Here is a 22,631-nt window from a genome sequence, read left to right on the forward strand (position 1 = left end):
AAAATCACTTTCTGCGAGAGCCAGCTGTGTGTATTTCAGTGTGGAATGTACATGTGGTGCAGAGAGACACGCATCACCGCCCTGCTCTCAACGCTGGCTCGCTCTGACTCAGCATAACTAATTCCCGATGAAGAAAGGTGACAGAGCCTCCTGGATTAGACTAAAACTGTGACAAATTCTCACCTGGTTTCAACCTGTCCAGACTGAAGGTGTTGCAGATTGTTAGGGACTGGCAGCCGTGGTGTGGCCACACAGTAGGAAATTATAAATATGCGGTTGTGAAATTTCATCTTTTGTCTGTACAAGATCCGTGAGCTGTTATTATTCCAACGCCTCTGACCTTTCCATGTTCATGAGGTCATCACATGTAATTGCAGTGATGCACAGCTCTGCCTCATAGTGGGTGGATATGTTTACTTAAGCCTTTGACAACAACAACAACAACCTCAATGAAAATAGCAACAAGTGTTTTCCTAAAAGACTGATATGTCACTTTCTGGCTTATCATTTGGCTCTTCCTGAGTTTGAAACTCCTGTTTGGCTTTGATGTTAGACGCAGGTGAAAGTGGCAGAAATACATACTTTTCACACAAGTAAAAGTGCAAATGTTTAAAATTCATGGAGAGTTCACTTCAAGTCGAACTTCCTAATTACTTCCATAACTACAGTCCTAACAAAAAGGCTCTATATGGATCACTCCATTACTTTTTACCTTATTGGAGTTTAGGCTTAAATCCTATTCTTTGAATGACTCCTTAATTTAGTTTATTTTATAGAAATAAATGATTAAACTTTTTGTGACCCCCCCCCCGTGACCCTGAGGGAGAGGCGGCTTAAAAAGTGTGGGTGTGGGTGTGTGGGTGGGTGTGGGTGGGTGTGTGTGTGTGATTAACAATCATAACCATTAACAAATGCTTTGGTAGTGGCTGTTTCGGTAGTGACAATTTTAGCTACTTTTGAGCAGTACTTAAAAACTGAACACATAGAAAATCATCACAATTTTCATTATAAAACAAAAAATGTTCACATAATTGCAGTAAATTGTAGTTTCAGGAGTGATAATTATTAAGGTTTCACACTGATTTTCAGACATGAAACCATAGGATGACACATTAAATAAAGTTTTTTTTATATTTAAAAATTAAAGTTATGTCTAGTTAAGTCTCAATTTTTTAGGAATTAATTGTTGAAATGTGGGGGTTATGGGTTGAGACAGACACCTCCTAAAAGAAAGAACCCTATAAATGATGATTTTGTGTATATTTACCTCATTACTAACTAAAATAATGGCAAAATTTTAATAGAGCATAACATTATCCTTATGAATATCTAAGATACTTAATGTTTTTTAAATATATTTTATTCTGTCATTTTTGTATGAAACCAAATTGTACCAGTCCTTTTTTTTACTGTTTTGGATAGAAGATGTTAATGTAGCATGTAAGCATTGTTTGAATACATACTATTCACTCCACAGTCCTTGCAGCTCTTATATGGAAACTAAGCTGCTAAAACTGCTGTATAGATTTATTTAAACGACTTTATGTAAAATGTTCTTTGTAGTACCAGGGTTCCACTATTTTTTACTGTGTTCAGCACCAGAGGTGCATGTTAGCAAATTACTTTCTTGAGTATTTCATAATTTGAACTGTCTTACATCCTACATTTTTCTTGCAAATTATTTCCCCCCTGAGGTCCACATAAGTGAAAAATGTGTGGTTGTATGCACAAAAAAACAGTCCAAAGTCATTTTTACATGAGCATTTTCTATCCTCTCTTTATCCCTTAGAATTGAGCAGGCTGGTTTTCTTACTGTGGCTTTATAACTACTTCAGGTAAGGAATCTCTGTTCTGATTGCCTGTGATGTATTGTGCTTCATTCAAAAAGCATTCCAGGCTGAAACACCCCTTATAACTTTAGTGTGAATGGGTGGAGCCAAATGTGGGCAGGCTGGATATGTAGGTAAATGTATATAAGTTGGCTTTTCATGACATCACAAAAATAATACATTCAAAACTTTCTTCAATTATAGAGAAGAACCATTTAACCAAAACAGTTTAAGCATTCAGATGGAACTTTGGCCTGTCTTGGTTCCAAATATTAAGAACTTTTGAATATCCCGTTTGTAAAGAAAGCAACTTTACTCTAACATTTCTCTTGGCCCTTTCCCTCCTGTGCGGTGTAAGACTTTGTACTTGCATGTAGGTGAAACTCTGGGTGAAACAGAGAAATTTGAAAATAATTCTATTACAAGATTACTCTGCTCTTGTTGTTGCATCTGATTTTAGACCTATTCAACTGCTGGAAACAGTGTGATGCAAAAATCACCTTCTGATTATCAAGTAAATGTATCATAAAGTTGAATTTGAAATATAATGAAAGGATAGTACATATATTTTTTTCTGAAATGCTGTGAGAGAAAGTCAAGTCTAAAGAGAAAAAACTCAAATATACAAGCTTGAAAATCATATGTAGGTACAGTAACACAAGTCTTTATACTTAGTTACTTCCCACCTCTGGACACAGACGTACATCATATTCCTGTGTAAGAGCAGAACATTCCCACACGCCCTCCAGAAACCCATGCTGACTTCATTGTTTACGTAAGGCCATTTTAACGGCCAGTATAATTTCTGTAGCTATTTAACTGAATTGCCACATTTTTATACTTCGTGTGGTGCCAGAGTTGAACCAGGCACAGAGAGTTTCTGCTTTTGTGAATTAATTTGAATTATTGGTGTGACACTGCCAATAAAGTAACCCTGAGAAATGTTTGCTTTGTGTCTATATTACAGACTGTACTCTAGTTAAAGAGAGACGCAAAGGGCAAGAAAATGCATGACTGAATCCACATAAAATACTGTGAGTTGCTAGGTAGTGTTTATAGGTCACATTGTGCTCTCCATATTGTTGGTATTCTTGACCAGTGTCTCTTGTGCCTATGCTGTAATCCCAACTCCAGCATGACTTCAAATTTTAGTTATTATCATTTGAGCAGAAACCCTTTGAAGTTAATAAAACATCTTAAAAAAAGTCTTCTGGCTAAAGAGCAGTGCTACTCTACAAAGTTAAATTACATAATACGCTGTTTTTATTCTAGTTTGTTTCTACTGTTCTCCATTTTTATGAGTTCCTTTGGAGCAAGATGTCTGGGAACATCATCGTCTGGTGACTGAACCTTCCCTGTGCTCTAGGACAGAAGTTCTTATTTCAAATATAGTTGATAATAACTAACATAACTATAACATTATCTAGGGGAGATATTTTGTTTCTAGAGGTAAGAAACAAAAAACTGATGAAGCTGCTTTTCAGTGTTGATGATGCAGGATTTGTATTAATATTATTTACCTTCCAAATTTTTAAAATAATTTCTTCACTGATTTTTATAACAAATTGCCATTACTGGACCAGACCACAGACCACTGGCCTGCCTCAGTGTGGGACAAAAGCCCACCAAAGGGTGCTTCATGGTCCACTTGTGGTTTGTGGCTCAGTGGTTGAGAAACCCTGGGCTAAACTACACTCCCACAAATGTATTGTTACTTTGGTGAAATATTCTCTGCTGAGAATCAATCAATCTAATCAAGAACAAATCACAAGTGAGGAGGACATAAGGTCAGGCATGTAGAATGTCTTGCGCTGCAGTTGCTTCCACAAAACTTTACTATCGTTTGAATCATCATTTATATTGCAATATTTCATGTCCCTAGTTAATAACTAGAGAAGATTCTCAAACCAAGAGTGTATAGACCAGACAAACCCAAACAAACACTAACATTCTGTTGTTGCAGTTGTCCTTAAAATGTCCAGAAAAAGAGTTGAGAAACCAAATGAACTACAGTGAATAAGGAGAGAACATTCTGAGTCTTTCTGTGTCTTTCATTATCAAAACACAGATACAGCACACCAAGCAAATGTTTGCCTTTGTTCATGTGAAAATACAAAGAGTTTTTTTTTTATTCTGGGATCATAGGGTTATAATATTTGTGTAGTTTTAAGTACCAAAAACAGTCACAATTTGTCTTTGCATGGCCATTTTCCAACTCCTAGTAATCTCTTTACACAGGCTGGTTTGGCACTGTGCCTTTAAGACTGAGATATGCAAATGAGCTCTGTTTTGAATGGCTTCCCTGTATTGTGCCTCATTCAAAAAGCAGTCCAGGCTTAAACACTTTTGAAGCTAATCTGCTAAACTAAATGGAGCTAAACTGCTGTAGGCTGAATAGGTGGAAATACACTATATGGCCAAAAGTATGTGGACCGTATGTGGAAAGTATGGGGTCGCCTCTCCCTATCCTGACCCACTCTGTGGCCTCCACTCAAGGTTTTCCACAACATTTTGGAGTGTCTCTGTGGGAATTAGTGCCCCTTCAGTCAAAAATAGCTTTTGTGAGGTCAGGCACAGATGTTGAATGAGAGGGCCTGGCTAGCACTCTGTGTTCCAGTTCATCCCAAAGGTGCTCAGTGGGGTGGAGTTCGGGGTTGTGTGAAGTTCATCCATACCAAGTCTCTAAAATGCCTTTATGGACCTTGCTTTGTGCACAGGGGACAGTCAACCTGGAACAGGAAAGGGCCTTCCTGAATTGTTGCCACAAAGTTGGAAGCATTTAGTTGTCTAAAGTGTCTTTGTATGCTGTAGCATTAACATTCCCCTATACTGGAAGTAAGGAACCTATCCCAAACCTTGAAAACCAGCCCCTGACTATTATCCTTCCTCTGCCAAACTCGGCATTACACATTCAGGTAGGTAGCAGTGTCTTGGCGTTTGCCAAACCCAGATTTGTCCAACAGACTACAAGATAGTGATTTTGCTCCAGAGTCCAGTGGTGGCATGTTTTATATTTCACACCAGCTGACGCTTGGTGTGTAGCAAACTTTGGCTTGTGTGCAGCAGCTCAGCCATGAAAATCCCTTTCAAGAAGCTCCTGATGCAAAGTTCTTGTGTTAATGTTGCTTCCAAAGACAGTTGGGAACTCTGTAGTGAGGGAGGCAACAGAGGATAGGCTATTGTTATAAGATGTTTCTATTATAATTATAACTAGATGTGCATTTCCTGAAGGAACTGCAAGAGTGCTTGAAAAGAGCTGCAAGTGTGTGTGTGCTTGTGAGTGTTTCTGTGTAGGTGAACAACACCTCCTTAGGTATGTGTCTGTTTGTGTGTGTGTGCGTGTGTGTCTGTGTGGTGTGTGTGAGAGGGAGAGATGTATTTGTTTGAGGGGGGAAGGGGGGAGAGTCATTCAAATTAACTGTCGATCTGTTATTATGCAGCTCTTAGTGGAGAAGCCTTGTTTGAGTCTGATTTGCACCCTCTGAACAAACAGTCATAACTCGGGAAATGTTTACTCTATCACTTAACCAGATAGATGGTGTGAGATAAGACCCCTTGACGATTATTTTGGTGTAATGTTGTGTGTATTGAGAAGAAAATGTCTGAGTTATGACAAGTTAAACACAGAGAAAATCTTGAAATAAGCAGATTCTGATTTTGAGAAATTTACATGGGAGTGAATGGGACAGTTATGTGCCTAGTGCCAAACAAATGCTCATAACTCTAAAGCGAATTGATAAAATGATTAGATATTTTGAGGTTTCAGAAACGTCAAGTTTCTCTACAATTTAAAACTGAAATGGAGTTTCTAGGTGAAAGTGTAAGGATTTTAAAGCAGATTCCCTGCGTGACAGCTGTGTCTGTGAGACTGAATGGCCTGCTGTTACATCATTGATGTCAGTTAGAATTTGAAGTTCTGAACATTCCATCATGGGAGGTTTTTAATATTTAAACTTAATTTTATTAAAAACTACCAATCCGATCGACTCCAAAATTACATAGCACAAGTCACAGCACTGAGACCTTTGAAATGCAGTTTGAATGCAGTCTGTATGTTAAGTGGTTTGGGCTGTATTAATCACAGAAAAGGTGGAAGAAGAATAAGAAGAAGTATAAGAGATAACAATAGACTGCTTTTTCAAGCACTCTAATTATAGCACTTACAGTTGACCAGGGCACATCTAGCAGGGCAGAAATATCACAAACTACTGCCACTTATGCATTGCTATGTTCATACACTACTTTTAACTTAATTTAAGAGTTTAACTTAATTTAACTTTATTTAAATAAAACTGAGGGAAATGGGCCCATTAAGAACAGAGAATAAGTACTTATACGCACTTAATAAGAACAGCTATTCCTCTCTTTTTAATGTTCTATGAGTCTAAAACAAAATAAACCTCTAAAATATAAAATAAAATTTTACAAAATTTTTCTTACTGATATACTAGCATAGGAGTAAAAGTAATAAATTTAGATTACAAATCAATCAGTTTTAGAGTAAAGTAACTGAGTAATTCACAAACTAGTTGTTAGTTATCCACCTATGCTTTTTATCTTTTAATGGAACCACAATCAGAAACAATAGAACAGAAATAATAGAGCAGTGGGTTGTATCGGTTGAGGCGAGGAGGCGGGATGCAAATGCAAGTTGCTTTTATTGAATTTAGAGGTAGAGTCCAGAGCAGCAGAGGTTTGAAGAACAGAGAAGTCCATGACAAAAACAAAAACAAACTACAAAATGTATGAAAACAAGAGACAAGGTAACACCAACAGAGTAACATCCACAGCTACATTCACACTGCCAGACAGAGACACACACAGGGGTATAACTACACAGAGGGGAAACGAGATACACCTGGGACTAATGAGAGGCGGAGCACAGACAGGTGGAACTGATAACAAGGGGGCAGGACCAGGGAAGAGATACAGAACAACAACAAAAGCACATGGTACATGAAAACACAAAGGCACATGGCTACAACAGAGGGGAAGAAACAGACATACTCAGAGGGACAAAAGGAGAATCCGTGACATGGGCAAAGGTTTGGTAACATCCGATGATAGAAAGCATACTTTTCATAATTGTAAAGAATTTTGATGTAAGACAAATATAAATAATGAAATTCCCTGTATGAATGCTTCAGAGAATGCCAACAGTCTGCAAAGTTGCATTAAGGTAAAACGAGGCTGCTGAGAATTTAAAATAGGCCAGTTTTTTCTACTGTAACAAAGATAATATATAATAGCAAAGCTCTTACTAAATTATACAATGTACTACCACACCTTCGGCTAGTAAACTAATCCTGGAGTGGCTGTTTGGATATTCCTAAATGGGGCTTTAGTAAACAAACAATGAAAAAATAACAAACAAAACTTTTTTTTGTATAAAAAAATTCTCGAAGCATATAAACCAGGCTTCAAGTAAGCATACTCTGTTGACATTCTATTATGCAAAAATAAAAACACTACAGATTTTACTTGTACAAACAGTATGCGATTACATACAGTACAAAAACACATTGTATTCAGTGACACAAGTATTGCTGGAATGTCTGCAGTGAAACACAGAGTTAGTATAAAAGTGAGGTTCATAAGTATTTGGACAGTGACACTTTTTGTAATTTGGAAATTAAATTAGAAATGAAGCAATCAAGATGTAAGTGAAGAGTAGAAGGGGTTTAACAAAAATATGTTTTTAAATTTTTTTTACAGTTCCTCCATTTTCACAGGCTCATGGTCAGGCTGGCATGCTCTAAGGAGATAAAAGGTCTAGAGTGATTCCAAATGTTGAAAATGCATTTAGTAGCTGTTCAGGGAAACTCAAAAAGATGTGTTGAAACAAGTGAAGAGGGCCATTATTAGGTTGTAAAAATTCAAATCAACAATTTGGTACGTTTCTGGCCTGGCAGACCACAAAAGTAAACAAAAGGGAATTATTGTGGAATTCTTTCCATGGTGAGGAAAAAGCACTTCACAACATCTAGTCAAGTCATCAGGATACTAGAGGAGGTTGGTGCATCACTGTCAAAGTCTACAATCAAGAAATGTCTTTATGAATGTATAAACAGAGGGTTTACCCAAAGAGTCAAACCACTGGTAAGACTCAAGAACTAGAAAACATCTGAAAAAGCATTCCCAGTGCTGGAGCAAGATTCTTTGGACAGATGAAACCAAGATTAAATCATACCCCTTTAATGGGAAGATAAGAGTATGGAAAAAGAAAGGAAGGGCTCATGATCTGAAACAAACACATCATCTGTCAAACATGGTGGAAGTAGTGTTATGACATGGGCATGTATGGCTGCCACTGAAACAGTGGTGTTTATTGATGTAACTGCTTATAGGAGTAGCAGGATTAATTCTTAAGTGTATAGAACTATACTTTCTGCTTAGATTCAGTCAAATGCTGCAAATCTGATATGCTTCACAGTACAGATGGACAATGACCAAAAACACCCCAAGAGCTCCTTAAGGCAAAGAAATGGGATGTTCTCAAATGGCCAAGTCAGTCACCTGATCTCAACCCATACTTATCACTTAAAGAAGACAAAACGACAGAAACAACCACAAATAAGCAGCTACTGAAGGTGATGGCAGTTAAAGCCTGGCAAGCCATCTCAAGGGAGGAAATTCAGGATTGTGATGTTGATGGGTTCTGGCAGTCACTGACTGCAAAGGATTTGCATTGAAGTATTAAAAATAATCTGTTTCTTATGTTTGTTTGTCCAAATACTTTACAGACTGTGAACATGGAGGAACTAAGTACAAAATGACTGTACGTCATGAACAGATAAACCCATTGTTAAACCCAATGAATTAAAGCTGAAAATCCACATCCTGATTACTTAAGTCTAGTGTTGCGTACAGAGGCAAAATTACAAAAATTGTGTCACTGTCCAAATACTTATGTATCTGACTGTATTTATGAATAACTGTATTTTACTGTACTATGCAAAAAATATTGATACTAAAAAGAATTTCTCAGAGGCGAGCATATCGGAGCAGTCTGGAACACTGCTATGAAAATGCAGGATGGGTGATGTGGGATGGCACATGAACTTTGTTTGTAAACAGTATCTTCACTCAGACAGTAAACACCAGATTCACCCATTCATAATTACAATTACAGTCCTCTGATGACACACAGGGCTAGATTTAATGATTATTTTCCATCCACCTATTTTTTCTATATATAATATCTACCTTAAATATACATTATACTTATACAAAAACAAATCAAACCCTGACTTCAGGACTTGAACTTTCCCTTTGGATATATACATATATATAGAGAGAAAGAGAGAGAGGGAGAGAGAGAGAGAGAGAGAGAGACACTTTCTCATAGACATGACAGCAGGTATAAATACTACTTTGTTAAAAGGGCCTTTTGTGTCAGTTGATAGCAGCTCTGAAAGCACACCAGTCTAAAAGAACAGCTCCTTTGCTGCAGCCCGCGAGGTATAAAAGGGTGTTTAGGAGGATAAGCAGTTTGCTGTGCAGTTTTTACTCAGGTCTGGTGCTGGCCTTTACAAGCCTGTTGTGTTGGCCCATGTTGGGAAAGAGTCCACATGGAACATGGCTTTGCCCCATGTGTTGATGGCCAGGGTGATGCAAAAGATCCCTATGATGTTCATCATCATGCCCGCTTTTGCCTTGAATAGATGGAAATAACCATGTGATGGCACAAAAACAAAGAAAGCACAAAATCATAATTTCAGATTATCTATAAATACATGGAATTAAGGTCAAGCACAAGTACTAATAATCTTGTCACCATTGTAACAAAACTTCATATCTCTAAAATAGGAGAAGTAAAAAAACATTCTTAACTTTAACCCATTAATGTAATATATATATATATATATATATATATATATATATATATATATATATATATATATATATAAATAGATTTACTTTAGATATTTATTCTAAACTGATTTTTACTTTATATATAAACTGAATTACTTTAGATTGCTCTCAAGTAATTCAGTTATATATTCAGTTATATACTGTTGGAGTTTTTACACTCTTATCCACAGTGAAATTTCTTTAAAATTAGCAGTCCCACCTGATTAACAAGGCTAGATTTAATAAGATAAGTGAGAAAAACTGTTTAAAAAAACTCTTTAGAGTTGTGGTCAGGCAAGCTCAGAGAACAAGGACATTTAAAATTTCAGATATGGAAACAAAAAATGAGTTAATGCAAATTAATGTAACAACAGGGATGTATGATCAGAATCTGCAGGCTGGATTTGGTCAAACTTTTTGCTCGAAACCCGCTATCGGCCAGTTTAGCATTTAGATTTTTGGCAGATCTGTACTGTAGTTTTATAAAGTAAATAACATGAGTCAGTTAAGTGCACTTAAGCTGTATTTGAATGCTGCTGTTATACCTGTACCAAAATGTTGTAGGCATAATTATGCCTGACTCATTGTGCTAAAGAGCCAGTTGCTTCTAACATTTGATGTTGCACTTTATTTGATTAATGTTATTTAAATAGGAAACAGATTTTTCATTCTAAAATGTTAAATGCTGGTCTGGCCCTTTGAAAAACATAAAATGTTATTTATTACTTATTACTTATATAACAAATGTCACTAGTACTGGAAAACTGGAAATGTGAACACATGCTAGTGTGTTTCATGTGTTCATTTAGCCCAGACAGTATAAAGCTAATAAAAGTCGTCCAGGAAAGTGGCCATCAGCCAAAATGACTGTAAAGAAATTGAGAAGAAATCAGTGCATCCACATTTAACTTAACTTGTAATTTTGGACCATTTCTATTGGTCCATCAATCATGAAATGTTCACACAATGTGAATAGCAGCTGGCATGTACAAATGGTGTAAAAAAAATAAATAAATAAAAACAGAAATGTAGATTTGATGTCATTTGATGTTTAAAGCCATTTTGTACTGTAATCTGCTTTTAAAATGTACGAATAAATGACACTTATGAACACTCAAGTGAAATCTAGGATCCAAGCACTAAATGCATCTACACATTTTCAGCCACTACTGAACTTAATTTAAGTCAAAATTAGACTGTAATTGCTACCCAGTCAGAACATTCCTAACATTACGCACGAGGTTTCTCAGCTATGAAATGCACAGAAGCCACATTTAAATTCTTACCATGTCTGAAACCTTGAGGTAGCCATAGGAGAACACGATAGCATTGGGGGGTGTTGCCACGGGCAACATGAAAGCAAAAGAGGCACTGAGCGTACAGGGCACCATGACATACAGGGGGTTCATTCCGATGGACTGGGACTGGAACAAATAAATAAAAATAAAGCAGAAATAAAACATCATGCAGCTGAAATTTGGCTTAAATGAAAATGACAAGTGCTGTACTATAATTCTATTGTGTGTCTGACTCAGATCTTTGCTTTAAGTGGTGGTTTTCTTTTACCATGGACCTTCATTTAGTGTGTGTAATTAAGCTGTGATTCTTCAGGATGATATATCCAGACTGACTCATGTCTGGAAGAAAGCAGCCGCTCGTCAGAAGCATTGCACAGCTGAGGACCCAAAACCATAACAGCTGACACATGGTAATTTAGGCTTTTGAGACATGGCTTAGATCTTTTTTGGGTGTAAAAGAATAAAGAAGGTCCCGGTTTTGTGTATGCATCTGTGTGTGTGTGTGCATGTGTGTGTGTGTTTGTGAGAGAGAGACATGTTCTTTCTAAAGCAGACATGAACACGTGCATGAACTGAGCTTAAACAAGTACAGCCTTGATTAAAAGACAGGAGAAAAGCAGAACCAGTCTTTCCTTAAACGCTCTTACCATAAAGAATATGGATACAGAAAAAGCTATAAACAAATATGGATGCAGAAAAACACTACACTTAGTCCCAGCACTCAAATTTCATTTTGGGGGTCATGAACTGTAGCTATAATTATTTTTTTCTTTTGTGCAGGACAAAACCTTTTTCATACTGACCTCAATTCCAAAATAAACAAAATGCTAATAAAAACAGAAAGCTTATTAACTTTTTTTTTAAAGTAAATATGCACTTATTCCAATTTTGATGTTTATAACATGTTGCCAGAAAATTGTGTCAGGAGCATGTTAGCATTGTGTTACATCAGTTATGCTTTTTTGGCCCTGCCCCTAACGTGCAGAGGTTTCTCTGGTTTCCCTGGATCTTTTGATGATATTAAGCACCGCAGAGGGTAAAACACCTAAAATCTTTGGAATTGCTTGTTGAGTAATATTGTTCTTAAAAGTTGTCTCAAAGAAAAAAAAAGTCCCCTGGAAAGGGGGGGGGGGGTGGCCAAGGAATGTTGGCCCATGAAAATCAAAAAATTAAAATAAATAAATAACAGTTTAGGCCTAGGCTTCTCTGGATGTTCCTTATATAACTACACATGGTTGCGTCATCTGTTTAGATGTTTTTGAACATTTCACTCTGGTCCTTGTCTTAAATGTCCCCCATTCCAACATCTCCTTGCTGATGCCAGCATCAGTTTTAGAATGAGCTTACAAAATACAATGAAGTTGATAAAGTAAAACATTAAATACCCTGTCTTTGTACTTTTATCAAGACAAAGTGGATGTGTAGTGTTTCTATACAACATAAAGGCTTTTTGTAATTCTTGTAGTTTTGTGTAATACAGACTTTTGAATTGTATACAAAATGAAATGGAAATGATTGGATGGCAATTTTACTAGCATTCTTCTTTTCTTTTTTTTCAAATCAGGGCATGGGCTTGACTTGCACCCCCTTCAAATCAAGCCCTGCCTTGTCCTACTTTTCTAACCCCTTTCACTGCTGTTTGTCCTTCTCTCTTTGTTTAACCCTCAGGTTATCTTCCAATTAACCCACAAACCTTTATATGTGAGGTCAATTTGACCAGAGCAGTGCAAACCTCTAGGAAATATCAAAGTTCATGTGGGAAGTAAGTTTTCCCGTAATCCATTTCACAACAACTTTCAGTACTTCTCGCACTACTATGGGTATGCTTATGTTAGGTTAGTGCCCTAAAACAGAGGGAAGTTTTTTTAAGATTATAAAATTGCATGTTATAGTGACCTCAATATTATCCAAAACAACCAAAACAAATGTGTGTAAAATTCTGAATGGGGTCCAGTTCGAGAGGGTAGAGGATGTACTCACGAGCAGCAGCAAAAATGGGCTGTTTGAGAACTTGGCTGGCTGCTAGTGGGGCCACTAAAAGGGGTTGAAGTAATTCAGTGTGTTTGAAAGGACAATAGAGCGTGAGAATCTAGGCCAGCGTGGTGCTTTAGTGCCTATCTTCCTTTGGCACTTACTCACATGGCATACACTCTTACATCAATAATTTACTTCAGGTGAACTTCTTTGTTACTTAGTTTTCCCTTTAATTCTTACCATAGATGCCAAAACAGGAAGGAAGAGGGTAGCTGTTGCCACATTGCTGGTGCACTCAGTGAAAGTGGCAATCAGGAGGCACAGAACAATGACAATAGCCCATGGTGGGATATTGTGCAGGGGGGTTAACTGATTACCCATCCACCTGGACAGGCCTGAATCCTATAGCAACAGAAACACAGGGTATAGACCCAAAACAAACAATAAGCTACATGTTAAAGGCAATATGTGACAGCAAGAATATGTCAATAGGACAACTCTATGTTTCTGCTGTGCTGTACCTACAGGCACATCAAACTGCACATGCTAGCTTTGATCAAATGGGTAAAGGTGGGTCTATGAGCATATACTGATGAAGAGTTTTATTCAGTTAATGAAACCTCATGATCCTGGAAGCAATCAACATGAAGTATTATCCATTTTGAACTTGTTTAAACAGTGGGATGAATGCTAGGCTACACTGAACATCCTCGCCTCACAGTTAAAGGGGACACTGTATTTTCAGTGGCAGTGATAGGAACCAGGGGTTGCACTATCTACAGCTGAAACATGGCCATTTTATTTGCTATCCATAACCACCAGTGAACCTACACATGTCTTCTGCACTTGCATATGTAATGTTGATAATAGTAAAAAAAGTGGTAAATGTGAAAAAACATCCTGGGATACTATATTCCTTACAATGTCTCAACTATGAATGCATTTTATCCACATATTTCAGGCCAAAACCTTATTCCAAACCTATAGTACAATGTCAATGTCCCAGGAAATGTATTTGTGACTATTCCATGTAATAATTTGCTTTACATGTCTGGTTCCAAATCACCATTGCTGTGTACAATAAAGACTCAGTATGTTTCTCTAGAATGTAGCATTCAATGGAGTGTGTGATTTTGATAAGTTTTTAGCATCAGGAGAACCCTACCTTCTATGTAAATTAACAGCATGCAAATGTACACATTTAGACAGGAGGTACATAGAAGGTATATGACTAGGCATTACCTCGCTCCCTTTGGCCAGTGCAAACCCACCCCCCAGAAGGAGCACTATATTCCAGGGCAGCTTCTTCTGGGCTACCTTCCATGTGAGCAGAGGTGGTGTAGGGGAGGCAGTGGACTGTGCTGTGGAAGAAAACACAAGTCACTAAAAAGCTACAACTCAGTGCTGTGCTATATTTCTGATGTACTGGAGAGGGTAAAGCAGTACATACAGTGCAATGCTAGACATAATTGAAAAACCTGTGGTTTAAATTTACATTAATCAAATGTGACAATCAATTACACATGAATTAAAATATATGAACGCACTCACTGTCTGTCAGTTTTTGGCAAGTTTTCTGGCAAGAATTGTGTTGATGTAACACATTTTATTCAAGTGCAAGCACTTGACATGTAATGAGCACCATTTCATGTGAGTATAAAGCAGTGACATACAGTAGGCCTACTATGTAAATATTAAAACGATTAAAAATATAGAGTGTTGACAGAGGTAAAAGAGTTGTTACTCATGGTTTCACTCTATTTATATAGAAAGTGTCTCCTACCTTGGCTGGATCCAGCAGGTTGCCTGTAACAGAACTGTGGTGGCTTTGACGGCAAAATGAAAAGAAGCACAGCGATGAGCACTGCCACTGTGGCATCGGTCACGTACCTGAAAGTTTAAACAGTGACATTGTCCACTCATCCAAGTTTACTTTAACTGTGTTCTTTTCTGAGTACTGCAATTAACATATATTATGTCCACATGCCACAGTTATTATTTAGAGAAAACGTGAATGAGAGCTTTGCTACTGGAAGCTGTAAGGAGTAACCCATACTCTGCGTCTGAATTGAATATGTGTGTGGCCCAGCCAGCCACAAAGCCAGGATCCCTGGTGAACCACAGCACTACGAGCAGGCAGAAAAGAGCCAGCACGTTGAACTCTCCATACGTCATGGGCCCCAGCTGCCGGTGCTCCTCTCGGATCACGTTGTATGCGGCAATCTCCTTCTCCGTCTTCACCGCCCCGCAGCCCCATGTCTTCCTAAAGCTGGGCAGAGAAGGACATTGAATGAAAATTAAGGATCATTGTATTGATTAAAGGGATGTGTGGCAGAATCCGAATTTTGTGCAATTTCAATCCTAATCCCAATGAAATGGCTCAGCCAAGACATGTCTGGACATGAGTGTCAGAAAACAAATAATGAGATTGTTGTATCAGAACATCCAAACTTCAAAATGTCCTCAATTTTGATGTATGCTAGGCCTGTGCCTGTGGAGGTTAACCAAGTTACCATGGTAACAGCCCTTAATGACAGTAAAAATGCATTTACTGTCTATTAAAAAAGTTAACTTATTATATTTTATATGCAAACCATTGCAAGACACTACGATTACCACCTGTCAGTCAGTATACACGAAAACAGGCTAAGTGATATAGTCCTATATCACTGCCAACTTTATTATACCTAACACAGGTGAGGTTGTTCTAAAAATGTGGTTATTGACCTGTGGTAGTGATGGAAGTTTTAGGACCTTCTAAGACCACAGCATCAGGTTACAGACATTAGATAAAACACTGTCTTGTCTCAGCTCTCGTACAACTGAACATCAGGCTCAGTGGTCACAGATGGTATGATAATTACAATTCCCTTCTTTCTTACAGGATTAATTACAGTTTTGTGGCCAAAATATGATGACAGTATTGTCACAGTCAGAACAAAATCTTACAGTATCTCATAATTTAAAAAAATGCCTGCTGCCCTTTACAATGTGTTAAAATTACAGTCACAACTTTTACTGGACCACAATATTACAGTGTTCAGGACCAGTGTACCAGGACTCAGTGTTAGGACTCATCAAGAAATTACTGTAAGTATGTATGTTTGTATGTATGTATGTATTTATTTATTCATTCTTTCTGGAAATGAAAAAATATAGGTAGGCCAACAAAAATACCCTTCCTTAACCTGGTTTACATTTACTTTAGCAAAGTTATATTCCAAGTTTTTCTACCAGGTCATTCATCTTGAGCAGCTGTCATTTTCAACTATTCTAAAAAATATAAAGAAAAGGAAAGGAGTTACAAAAATTGCAGTAATGATAAGCAATTAACTCAATGTGGTTTAAGGCAAATCTTTGATGATTTAGGACTGTGGTTGGCACAGCACTAATTGTCAAAGTATAAGCTTCTATTACTTTATAGCTACATTAACCTCCTAGCTGCAGTGCAAACCTAAAAAACCAGACTTTGAACAACAAGCTTGTCTTGGGAAAATCGGAATTGTTTTTTATGGCAATATCCCTTTAAAAGATGATTACAACTAAATGACACTTACTTGAACCCCATGAAAAGAAACTGCAGCCACAGCCAGGCTAAAGTCAGCATGAGGATCATGTTCGGAAAAGCAAAGCCGAACCAGGAAGCAAAATTGATAACGTCACCATTCTGAGGAAACAACCTGAGGTGAAAGAAAGTGACAAGTCACTTCATTTGTCTTAGATGGAGAGAGAAAATAAGCAACAGTAAGCAGAATTAAGGGGCAGAAGGGAAGCCCTCCAACTCAATAAGTTCAGAGAAGCATGCTTTAAAAAACTAGTAACTGGATGTAATGCCCACTGGTTCATTTGACCCTTGAGCACGAGGTTGGGGCCTGTGCCTGTGAGGGTGGCTGTTCCCCCGATGCTGGCAGCATAGCACACACACAGTGTCATGCCTTTACATATCCTTCTTCTCTCTGCTGACTCCTGGAACCTTCCGGCCTCCGCTGACACTTCCAGACCGCTCACTACAACTGCTGGAAAACAAATACAATAAAGCACACTAAAATGTATCTCATATCTCAACATGTACTGGTGAACAATTTGGAATCAATGTAATAAAGTAGAACTCTTTATGATACATAATAAGTGCCATGGGATTCATTTGTTCAGCTGAGAGTATTCAGGTGTTCATAAATATGACAAACAGTCTGACCTTGTCCACCTTTGAACTTGGCTGGTTTGCTGCACTGTGCATCTGGAGCCAGGCTTTCCTCTTCACTGCAGGTGATCTGTGCTGGCTCGCTCTCCTGGATATTCAGTTGTTCCAGCACAGCCTGCACTATGGGCACCATCATGGCTGTGGTGGCTGTGTTACTGATCCACATGGAGAGAAAGGACGTCACACCCATGAAGCCCAGCATCAGCCTAAGATGAGAGAGAAAGCAAGAGAGAGGGTGAGAGCGAGAGACACTCTGTTTAAACAACAAATTAAATGAAAGTTGGTAACGTCCTAAGACATCAGTTGGAAGTACACTATATTGCCAAAGGTATTCGTTTGTCTGCTTTCACACACATATGAACTTGAGTGACATCCCATTCTTAATTCATAGGGTTTAATATGATGTTGGCCCATCCTATAACAGCTTCAACTCTTCTGGCATGGGTTTCCACAAGGTTCAGGATTGTGTTTGTGGGAATTTTTGACCATTCTTCCACAAGCACATTTGTGAGGTCAGACACTGATGTTGGACGAGAAGGCCTGGCTCACAGTCTCTGCTCTAATTCATCCCAAAGGTGTTCTTTGACAGGTTGAAGTCAGGACTCTGTGCAGGGCAGTCAAGTTCTTCCACACCAAACTTGCTCAACCATATCTTTACAGACCTTGCTTTGTGGACTGGTGCGCAGTCATACTGGAACAGGAAGGGGCCATCCCCAAACTGTTCCCACAAAGTTGGGAGAATGAAGTTGTCCAAAATCTCTTGGTCTGCTGAAGCATTAAGAGTTCCTTTCACTGGAACTAAGGGGCCAAGCCCAACTTCTGAAAAACAACACCACACCATAATCATCCTCCACCAAACTTTACACTTGGTACAATGCAGTCAGACAAGTCCCGTTCTCCTGGCAACCGCCAAACCCAGACCCAGACTCGTCCATCGGATTGCCAGATGGAGAAGTGTCATTCGTCACTTTAGAGAACACGTCTCCGCTGCTCTATAGTTGAGTGGCGCTTTACACCTCTGCATTCGAGGCTTTGCATTGCGCTTAGTGATGTAAGGCTTGGATGCAGCTGCTCAGCCATGGAAACCCCTTCCATGAAGCTCTCTATGCTGTTCTTGAGCTAATCTGAAGGCCACATGATGTAGGTCAGCATCCGCTGACCCTGCTCTGTCATTTTACATGGCCGAGTTGCTGTTGTTCCCAATCGCTTCCACTTTGTTATAATACTACTGACAGTGGACTGTGGAATATTTATTAGCGAGGAAATTTCACGACTGGACTGGAATTCACAGAGCTCCTGAGAGCGACCCATTCTTTCATAAATGTTTGTGTATAGCAGTCTGCATGCCTAGGTGCTTGGTTTTATACACCTGTGTTGAATTCACCTTGCCTGAATTCAATGATTTGGATGGGTGAATGAACACATTTGGCAATATACTGTATATACTATAGCTAGGGCTGCACAATATGCTACATATTCCAACCAGACAACTAGATGGTTGAAGCAGGTCCCATCCAACCTGTCTGACACCCAACCTGCCTGACATCATCAAGGTAAATATAGAACATGGGCACCTCTCCATCTCTCTGTGGACAAAGACTAATGTATTAAAGATGAATATAGTCACTAAGTTTAACCACATTTTGTAGCCTGTTCTGGCTACAATCTCGGCAAAGTCTTTCCACAGGTTTAATCAGCTGTGTAGACTTTTCCTTGGGAATGGTAAATGAGTTATGGTGCTCCTTAAAAAGATGCAAAATAGGGTAGATCAGGGAGGATTAGGGATAGTGAACCTACTTCTCTACCATTGTGCCTTTTGCCTATGGCACTTGGCACAGTGGTTTCTGGTCCAAAGTGGGCACCTCCGTGGTTCACTGCTGAAGCAAATGCTTGTCCTCCTCTTCCCTTGGTGCCTGTCTTTCCGCCTCTTTCCCCCCCAGTGCTCAGTCTTATCCATTACTGTTATGGCTTAAGGTAGTTTGGAAGAAAATGGCAAAGATCCTTAATTTCGATCCCTTTGCTGAACACAATCTTTAGTAACAGGTACAGTCCTCCATATTGGAAAGTCCTCTTTTTATTGGAAAGAATAGGTGTAGAGGGGCTTGGTGACCTTTACATAAAGCCAGTCCTCAAATCCTTCAATGATTTACAAGCTGAATTCAGGTCAAACAAACAGCAATACTGGTAGCATATGCAAATTCATAGTTTGCTGAAATCAACATTTAAAACCCCTGTGGCTTCCCATAATGCAGAGACCCCCTCTTTTATTATCTCAAGCAATGGTAGGGGACATGAAAGATCACTTTACTCATTGGTTTTACAGAAATACAGCACTATAAGTTCCCTAAAACTGTGTGGCAAACAGATTTTGGAATCATGTTTACAGAAAAAGAACGAGTCAACATTTGACATAATTCAAAGAGCAGGTCATGTGACATAAGGATAATTAAATTTAAGATTATTAACACAACCTACTGGTTGCCCTGCAGACTGTATAAGGTTAACCTCGAAAGCGATCCTGGGTGTTGGAAGTGCCCTGGTGAGGGCAAGTAAACTCACATCCTATGGTGCTGTCCCAAAGTATGGGACATCTGCCCATGATTATATTCAGAGAACTGTTGGCCAAACACCCTTCTGCATTCATCTATTTCTGCAGGGGGGAACCGTCCATCCTAAAAGACACAATTTATCTATCGATACTAAATGGGTTCAGACCGCTATAATGCTGGGAAGGAGACCTCTCATCCAACACTGGAAAGCAGTCTCATCAATCATGGACTGCCATAATCTGTTTGCCAGGGTGGCAGCATATGAACGGGTATCCTTATCTCTGCTGGCCAGATTAGAATGGTATCACTTGGAATGGGAAAGATTTTTTCACTACATTAATGGCCCTTAAAGACAAACTCAAGGCTTAGCTACCTTCCAAGTACACACATGCATACACACCATGCACTTACTGGCATTGTCCCATTTACAACATAACCTCTTTTCTATTCTTACTTGTATTACCTGTATATGTATACTTAATAACTGTCACATGTAGAGTGGAGCAGTTTGTTGTGCTCTGAGGCAAGGTGAAGTGGATGTCTGGCATAAACTAAATTAACTATCATTTATTTATTTTGAACAATTTCCATATATTAATAATAATTGTCTATCTACAACCTTTGGTGATTAACTGTGTTGAGATTAACTGTGTACTAAATAAAGAAATTAATACCAACATAATAAACAAATATGTGAGCATTCAGATTATTTGGGCCAACCTTACAGTGGTTTTGGGCCAATTTGTGGAAATGATTGTCCATTGCACTCAACATATGATAGAGATGAGGCACACAGAGAAAAAGTTGAAAAAAACTGAAGAACTCCTTTAACCCCTTCAAGGATTGATTAATGTGCTTTACATACATGCTATAATTCAAGGCAAATGTAATTGCAATGTGACATATTGCCCATATCATGCAGCCCAAACTGTAACTGTGTTTATGCTGTATCAGAAGTCACTCACAGTGCTGGACGCACTCCTACTATCAGCAGCACTCGCAGAGCAATGCGCTTGTGCAGGTTCCAGTGCTCCACAGCCACTGCCACCATCAGGCCACCCACAAATAACATATTAGTGTCCTTTAGATACTGCATGCACACCTGGAGAATGACACCAGAATAAACATTGCAATTACGTTGACCACTTATATTTAGTGCACTTTCTCTTAATCCAAGTGAATACAACCTCTTCAGGTTATTATATTATATAAAAACCTTTCTTAAACTGCTTAGGATACAATTTCTGCATAAATGGCTCCAAAAATGTGACCAATTGATCTTCATCTTTGCTCTTAAAAGGCATATTCTAAAGGGCCATATTCGAAAAAAACATTTGTGAGTGTGAATAACCTTTAACATGTTTAAAGAACATTATAACATATTGGTTCTATACTCACATAATGTAAAGGTTATAGGTTGTTCTTTAAACTTTACAGAGGTTCTTTACATTCACATCATTTACAAATATACTTCCTCTAAGAATCATCTATGAAAAGGTTCTCTAGGGAATCAAAAGGGGTTCTGTTCTATAAAAAAAATGGATCAAAGCCCAATCAAAGCAAACTGAAACCCAAGGAACCAAGCATGATGTCCATCTAAAGAATGCTTCTTGGCACATTGAGGTGTAATTACTGAATAATAAGCTTTACAATGGAGATTACTGTTAATTTCACAGCAGAGGATTCATAAAGACACAGTGTAAAATGCTTTATGTGCTGTTTGTTATATAAGATTGTGTCTGTGTATTACTACAAAGACCAGATCACATTTTAGGAGCCATCAATGTAGAAATGCAGAAAAGCCATAATTCCAAAGTGTTGACAAATGTTTTCTCAGACAGTAGGATAAAGTTTAGAAGGCTGAGCTGAGCACTGTCTACCTGTTTGGATTGCATGATGCCAAACAACGGGAAGAGGAGAGCAGGAAGCAGAGCGGTGACGGCCAGCGGGAGAGCCTCGGTGCACCAGTAGACCGCCATCATCAGGATCACAAAGGCACAGCTGGCCTCCTGGAGCATACATATACCCTTTCAGCACCACATCTCAGAGCATCTCAGACATGCACTACATAGAAACTGTAACAGTTCATAGTGATAACAGGCATATGCAATAGTTCTTGATGCAGACATCAGAAAAGTGTTATACACATTCAATGTGTCCACAAAAAAAAGCTGTTTCAAACTTAATAGAGGACTAATACTGGATGGTCAACAGCCTGAACTCTTCACTCATTATGAAGCATTGTGAAGAAATATTAGGAGGACAAAGCGTCTAGACGTCCTAAGCTTGGGGACCCAAAAGTCCACATGGTTGAAATATGTGTGAGGTTATCATGGTTATCTCAGGACACACAGGCAGCAAACAGGTGAATCGAAACATAAAAGGCAGAAAGGTTATGGTGCTGCACTGGATGTGCACTAAGTGATGCAGTCCACACGTGAGACGAGTAGTGGAGCCCAAGAAGTGTCACTGCACAAAACAAGAGCAAATCAAACCAGTTAAAACAAGATAACATACCCTTGTACCGACAACAAGTGGAAGAGGAAGAAGGATCAAAGGAGTAAAGAAAAGTATCAAGCCATTCTTGTTGGTCCAGACGGACTTCAGTAAAGGTGACATCTCCAAAACTGAAGAGGGATCCAATACAGTGAAGTTGTACACGGACCCTCTCTTTTAAACTTGAAGACAGGCAGGCAGAGAGAGAGAGAGAGAGAGAGAGAGAGAGAGAGAGAGAGAGAGAGAGAGAGAGAGAGAGAGAGAGAGAGAGAGAGAATGGTCATAGATGAAAGCACGTGAACACTTTCCAAACAACTATTTACCTGTAAATGGGCATGTCGTGTACTTAAACCTTTAAAAATAAAATGTACGTTATGTCGAATTATTGCTTTACTTTTCACACGCTAAGAGCTACCAATTTACTTGTAGT

The 22,631-nt window shown here is 38.6% G+C and overlaps 1 protein-coding gene across 2 annotated transcripts; it reads right to left on the minus strand.

The window, feature by feature from the left end:
- Positions 1-9,144: 9,144 nt before the first annotated feature.
- slc13a5b (solute carrier family 13 member 5b) lies at positions 9,145-22,327 on the minus strand. Of its 2 annotated transcripts, none has more exons than XM_037546500.1 (12): positions 22,223-22,327; positions 21,586-21,714; positions 20,671-20,807; positions 17,151-17,362; positions 16,794-16,971; positions 16,513-16,635; positions 15,012-15,224; positions 14,739-14,845; positions 14,198-14,316; positions 13,196-13,357; positions 10,970-11,107; positions 9,145-9,484 (listed from the first exon to the last, which is right to left on the minus strand). In XM_037546500.1, the coding sequence occupies exons 1-12, from the start codon at positions 22,322-22,324 to the stop codon at positions 9,359-9,361; spliced, it is 1,746 nt and encodes a 581-aa protein (XP_037402397.1). In that variant the 5' UTR covers positions 22,325-22,327; the 3' UTR covers positions 9,145-9,358. The 2 variants fall into 2 exon arrangements, with proteins under 2 accessions (XP_037402397.1, XP_037402398.1); XM_037546501.1 differs by having other exon boundaries at positions 16,794-16,968; positions 22,223-22,324.
- Between the last annotated feature and the right edge of the window lie 304 nt (positions 22,328-22,631).

This window comes from Pygocentrus nattereri, chromosome 17 (assembly GCF_015220715.1).
Source record: "Pygocentrus nattereri isolate fPygNat1 chromosome 17, fPygNat1.pri, whole genome shotgun sequence".
NCBI lineage: Eukaryota > Metazoa > Chordata > Actinopteri > Characiformes > Serrasalmidae > Pygocentrus > Pygocentrus nattereri.